At 44.9% G+C, this 6,055-nt stretch overlaps 1 protein-coding gene across 1 annotated transcript in view; it reads left to right on the top strand.

The window, feature by feature from the left end:
• DDX42 (DEAD-box helicase 42) overlaps positions 1-6,055 on the top strand; it is a 14,459-nt gene that overhangs the window by 5,736 nt on the left and 2,668 nt on the right. Inside the window, exons 9-17 of the mRNA XM_031064387.1 lie at positions 475-606; positions 833-932; positions 1,138-1,185; positions 1,660-1,757; positions 2,592-2,868; positions 3,323-3,549; positions 4,715-4,825; positions 5,321-5,422; positions 5,959-6,052. Of these exons, the coding sequence (XP_030920247.1) occupies positions 475-606; positions 833-932; positions 1,138-1,185; positions 1,660-1,757; positions 2,592-2,868; positions 3,323-3,549; positions 4,715-4,825; positions 5,321-5,422; positions 5,959-6,052 (1,189 nt within the window). The remainder of the gene's footprint in view (positions 1-474; positions 607-832; positions 933-1,137; positions 1,186-1,659; positions 1,758-2,591; positions 2,869-3,322; positions 3,550-4,714; positions 4,826-5,320; positions 5,423-5,958; positions 6,053-6,055) is intronic.

Below are 6,055 nucleotides of genomic sequence, written 5' to 3'. Positions count from 1 at the left end.
CAGGGAGCAGCCAGTCTGCTTGGAGAAGGAGGCAAAATTCTTGGCAGAAATTATCAGATAACATCAGGAAAGTATTTGAAAAAACTACTTTGTGCATGAGTAGCCTGGGTCCAGCTCACAGCTCTTTCTTGCCATTGTTTTCTTGAAGAGTCATGACTAACCTAAAATTTTAAATTTTTGCACCGTGCTCCTATATTATTTTTAGGTATAAGAATGCTGTGTATGCGTTGTGACAAATTTTATGTGCAAAAGGATAGAACCTGCAGGTTAAATTATTGCTGGATGCCTAAGTAGGTTTCTCAAGTTACTGGAAATTATCCACATGTGTCGAAGTACTCACCCCTGAGGAGTTTGGAATCATTCCATTAAGTTAGCAGCTAAGAGTGCATTTCAGGCTCCATGCTGCATTTCCAGGGTAGGTGTGTTGTCTCAGAGCTGTGTGATGTGAGCTGTGCTGTGTGTGTGTCACACCCTCAGATCCACTCGGAGTGCAAGCGCTTTGGCAAGGCCTACAACCTGCGCTCGGTGGCCGTGTACGGAGGAGGGAGCATGTGGGAGCAAGCCAAGGCCCTGCAGGAGGGGGCAGAGATCGTGGTCTGCACACCAGTAAGTACTGTGGCCACCAAAACCAGGGTTTTGCACTGCTCAGCTTGAAAAACGTTGTAAAAATCTGTTCCTCTGATGTGAATATTGACACTTAATTCTAGACTGAAGCCTTGAGATGTTTTCTGTTGTAAGTCTCTGGTAAGTCAGGATGCAAAGCAGCTAGGTGGTTGTGTATATTAACACGTTTTTAAAGGTGCTTTAAAAACTTGGAGTTTTTTCTTACTAGGGTCGTTTGATTGATCATGTGAAAAAGAAAGCTACAAACCTGCAGAGAGTCACTTACCTTGTGTTTGATGAAGCTGACAGGATGTTTGATATGGGGTTTGGTACGTATTGAACCAAAGTCTCTGTTTTGGAAAGCAGTGGGTGCCCAGTCCCAGCTTCGGGAGTCTGAAAAATTAAATAGTGAATGAGAAGCACTCATTCTTTCTGTGATTATATGTTAAATAAAGCAATGAAACTGTATTTTTACTTAATTTTTCTAAACAATGAGCTTACGGGGTTGATGAGAGCATTTCTTCTCCTTTGCAGAATACCAGGTCAGATCAATCGCGAGCCACGTACGTCCTGACAGACAGAGTGAGTAAACAGTGAGTCTGGAGCAGAGCTTGGATTTCCAGTTCTGGACGCAGCCACACCAGGAAACTTGTGCCAAAGTCCACTGGTGTTATTCTCAGCGTGGGCTGTTGGGAGGGAGCAGTTGTGACATGTGGGCATTCAACTCATCTCTCTGTAATCCCTCCACCAACTGCACTCAGAGCAAAGATAATTAGCTGAATTCATGTTCATATGCCTTGAAATTCAGTGTTCTGAGGTGCCATGAGAGAAAGTTCACAGCAGAGCCCTGTATTATCAATATTTCAGATGCTATGTGTTTCCATTCCGTGGTATTCTAACAGTGGTTGGTAATTTCCATTAGAACCCATAAAAGCTCAGCTTCAGTTCACTGACACTCAGGAATCCAGGTCCTCCTTCACAACATCTGTGCAGTGTTTTTACAGTTCTGAAAGGAAATTTCTACTTCAAGGCATTTGAAGCCTGTTTCTCTTCCAGCCCTATTGTTCAGTGCCACGTTCCGTAAGAAGATTGAGAAATTGGCTCGGGACATTCTGATCGACCCAATTCGGGTTGTGCAAGGAGACATTGGAGAGGTAATGCCATAATACTTGTGAGACACTCAGAGCAAGGAATTGTTCTGTTTCTGTTCCCTGAAATTTAAGTTAAATTGCAAGAAGCATCATTTATAGTTAGTTTTAAATAATTTGTGCTTAGCAAAAATAGAAAGTTGTAGAAATAGTGAGTTTCTATTTTTATCTTGTTGACCTTTCCACTGTGGTGGTTTATTTTTGTTATTAGGCTGAATCAATGATTGTATCTTTCAGTTTTGTCTCAAAAGCATAAACAAAGCCATTGCAACTTCTGCAGTGAAGAATTTGAAAGTTAAAATCTTTGTCCTATGGTTTACATGAGAATGTTGATGCTGGACTTGCTTGACAGTAACAGCTGAGCAGGCTGGGATCTGGTAGGAAGCTGATGAAGTGGGCAGATATAAACTTGCTGGGAAGAAACTTTGCTAATAATATATTGAAACTGATGAGAAATTTCACAAGATGCCTTCAGAACATCCTTCTTTCAACCAGTTCTCTGAATTTTTTGGTTTTTTACATCAGGTCCCTTTATAACAAACGAAATGACTGCCTGAAGCTTCTTCTTTCTGAGAAAAAATTTCCTTGATTTTGCTTGAGAAAAGCGCCAGCTTTCACAGCTCAATCACAGGGCCTCTATTCATTGATCTAAACTATTACTGTGTAATGGGAACATCATCCTTGAAATAATTTTAAAATGTGTCAAAATGAAATGTTTCAGAGAAAACTTGCAGCTAGTGCTGTAAGCTGCCCTGCACTGTATTACTTGTGATGCAGAATGTGTGGGAAATCTGTGTATTGCTCCCACCTTGCTGACTCTGAGGACATTTCTGCCCTTAGGCAAATGAAGATGTCACTCAGATTGTGGAGATTTTCCCCTCTGGGCCCAGCAAGTGGAACTGGCTGACGCGGCGCCTGGTGGAGTTCACGTCCTCGGGGAGCGTCCTCCTCTTCGTCACCAAGAAAGCCAACGCAGAGGAACTGGCCAATAACCTCAAGCAGGAGGATCATAACCTGGGGCTGCTCCATGGGGACATGGACCAGAGCGAGAGGAATAAAGTCATTTCAGAATTTAAGAAAAAGGGGATCCCCATCCTGGTAGCTACTGATGTGGCAGGTACGTGACCTTCTGGAAAGCAGCTCAGACAAGGTGTGGGTATCAGCAGAAAGGCAAGAATGTTTCAGGGAAAGGCAGCCAGGTTGGGTTCTGTACCTGCAGGACACTGTGTTCCAGGTGCTTTTCAGAACCATGGAATATCCTGAGCTGGAAGGGACCCACAGGGATCATGGAACCCAACTCCTAGCCCTGCACAGACACCCCCAAGAGTCTCACTCTGTGCCTGTGCAGTACATGGCATTGGCAAGGGGGGTTATGATGCCTAAATTACAGCCTGACATTTTTTAATATACAGAAAGAAAAGCTGTGTCTTAAGGAAGTGGTTGCTGTTCATTGATCAGCTGACGTTCCTTTTGCCCGCAGGACCAGAGCAGGGTGATACCCTGGTACCAGAGGAATTGCTCTGAGTTAATTGGGATAACGACACTTCCCACCACGTTGCTTTTTTTTCCAGCTCGAGGCTTGGATATCCCTTCCATCAAGACTGTCATCAACTACGACGTGGCTCGGGACATTGACACCCACACGCACCGGATCGGCCGCACCGGCCGCGCAGGCGAGAAGGGGGTGGCCTACACCCTGCTGACCCCCAAGGACAGCAACTTCGCTGGGGACCTCGTCAGGAACCTGGAGGGTGCCAACCAGCACGTCTCCAAAGAGCTGCTGGATTTGGCAATGCAGGTATGAACCAGCAGAACTTGAGGTGAGGAAGTTTTGCTCCAGATTCAGCACAAAATCAGCCAGCTCATGTTGCTGGCTCCATCGTGTGTTAGCAGTGGCCTTTTGGAGATCTGTCCTGGTAAAGTAGGTATAAAGTAGGTTTCCTTGTGGTTTTAATGGCCTTTGAAAGAATCTATGAAGATTTTGTAACACAGTATGTGATCTATTTTGGGGCCGGGCACTGCCTAGGAAATGAGGAGCTGTAATCTGCTGATGCCAGCAGAGCATTCCAGTGTCTCATTACAGTCAGATTTATAGCAGGCACCTGGGAGATGCAGCTCAGTTGAAAGCTAAACTAGAAAACAATTACAGGGACATTCCCTCTGTGAAAGGGTTGTTGCTTGATCATTCCACCTGCTTGGCAGTGCTCTCTGGCAGGTTTGCTATATATAGGCATGACAGGTAGCTGCAGCAATAGTGCTTGTGCCACTGAACTTATCAACTCTTCAATTTCTTGTCTCTTGCTGCCTGTATAGCTGCAAGAGAACCCAGGCTTTTTGGCAACTTCCAGATTCAGAGATAGATTAGCAGGCCTGTGGACACCTTAGCAAGGCAGCATTTTCAGAAGGGACAGAATTAGTGAGGCAGAGCTTCCCTGACTGCCTTGAGAAGAGCATGTAGGAAGCCAACTGACTTACTCACATTTGGAGAGACTGTAAGGCATAAAAAGAGGTGCAGCCAACTATTATTTAAACACCTGGAAACAGGAGATCTGGTTGGGCAGACGTTCCCTGGCCACTGCTTGGAACAAAAAGTTTTGCTGAAAGAACCCTTGTTTCTCCTTAGCCAAGCTCTGGGCTAAATCAGTGAAACCAAAGTATGAGCAAGGGCAGAGCTTCCAAGTGATGGCATTGGAAATTATGTTTATTCCTGGGCTTATCAGAATGCAACCCCCCAAAACCTTAACCTGAATGAGAGTTGAAGGTGTAAAATTACTTTTCATAGAAAGCATTTGTAACTCAAAGCATCAGACCCACATGGCACAACTGCCTACAGCAGCTGTGTGGTTAAATGGAAAACAGTATTTGAGTTTGTCTTTTGAAATGCTCAGTGTCCCTTTTTTCTCAGCCTCATTACATGCATTTATGAAGCTTTTTATTCCCTGTGTTTATTCTCTCTCTTACAGAACCCGTGGTTCCGGAAATCCCGTTTTAAAGGAGGGAAGGGCAAGAAGCTGAATATTGGTGGTGGTGGCCTGGGGTACCGTGAGCGCCCCGGGCTGGGCTCAGAAAATACTGTAAGTAGAGAGGCTGAAGAGGTTGTTCACAGATTCTTGGAACTTTTTCACTTAGTATTGATTAGTCTTTAATTTTAAAAGGTCTTGGTACTGGATTACAGTGTCTGCTTTAAAAGTTCTCATAGCTCAGCATCTTTCAGAGTTAGGATCATATATCTCAAGTGAAAGTCTCCTGTGCTGTTCTTCTCTTGTTAAGAGCTGGTTTTTTTTAGAGCTAGAGTGATCCAGAAGGTTTGGAGATTCCTCATAAAATAGACTGTCACTGTAAAATAAATGGTAATCAATTACTTCCAAATTTCCAGCCATTTCCAGTCTGATTCTTGGCAGAAAAAAAAAATGGAGCAGACTATTCCACTGGTCAGGGCTCTCCAGAAGTCTGTCATCCTTAGTGGATGTATTTCCTGAGTGCAGGGACAGGATAGATGTGAGCAGTGGTTGAACTGAGTGGGATGTGTGGGATGAACCTCTGCAGTTGCCCTTTGTGTTTTTGCACAGGACCGTGGAAACAACAACAGTGTGATGAGCAACTATGAGGCCTACAAGCCATCCACAGGGGCCATGGGGGACAGGCTGACAGCAATGAAAGCAGCTTTCCAGGTTGGTTCCATGCTTGGACTCCTTTTCTCCCCTGAAAATGCAGCAGCCCTGTTATTTCAGGGAAGTTGAGGGTGGTGGTTGTGGCTGTGTCACTTGCAGCACACTCAGCATGGCAGTGCCAAGTGGTGGAATTAGGTACAGGCTGGACTGAACACATTTGCACAAATTTGCCAAACTTACTTTGTTTTCTGCTGCCTCTTTGCTCTTTTTTCTTTCTGGATTCTGCATCTGGGCTTGATTCTTGGCAGCAGTAGGGTAATTGCAATCAAAAGGGGAAACAGAAGCTCTTTCTCTTCAGTATAAAAATTAACCCCACAATGTAAGAATTCCCTTGTTGGTGCTGTCCAGTAGGAGGTGCCTGTTACTAAGTCTGTGTCCATAAGCACAGGAGGAATGTAATCACTCCAAGACTGACCTTTTCTAGGAATTCTATTGCCCCAAAATCCAAGGTGTGCTTGTGACCACACGATGACTCCGTGTTCCGTGGGGCAGCACAGAGCCAAACCTGCTCTCTTTTGTCTCTCCCTTTCCTGCAGTCCCAGTACAAGAGTCACTTTGTTGCTGCAAGTTTAAATAACCAAAAGACTGGGAGCTCTGCTGCTGGTGCCAGCGGCTGGACCAGCGCCGGGAGCC

This window comes from Geospiza fortis, unplaced genomic scaffold, assembly GCF_000277835.1.
Source record: "Geospiza fortis unplaced genomic scaffold, GeoFor_1.0 scaffold344, whole genome shotgun sequence".
NCBI classification, from domain to species: domain Eukaryota; kingdom Metazoa; phylum Chordata; class Aves; order Passeriformes; family Thraupidae; genus Geospiza; species Geospiza fortis.
This window is presented reverse-complemented; position numbering and strand designations above follow the sequence as displayed.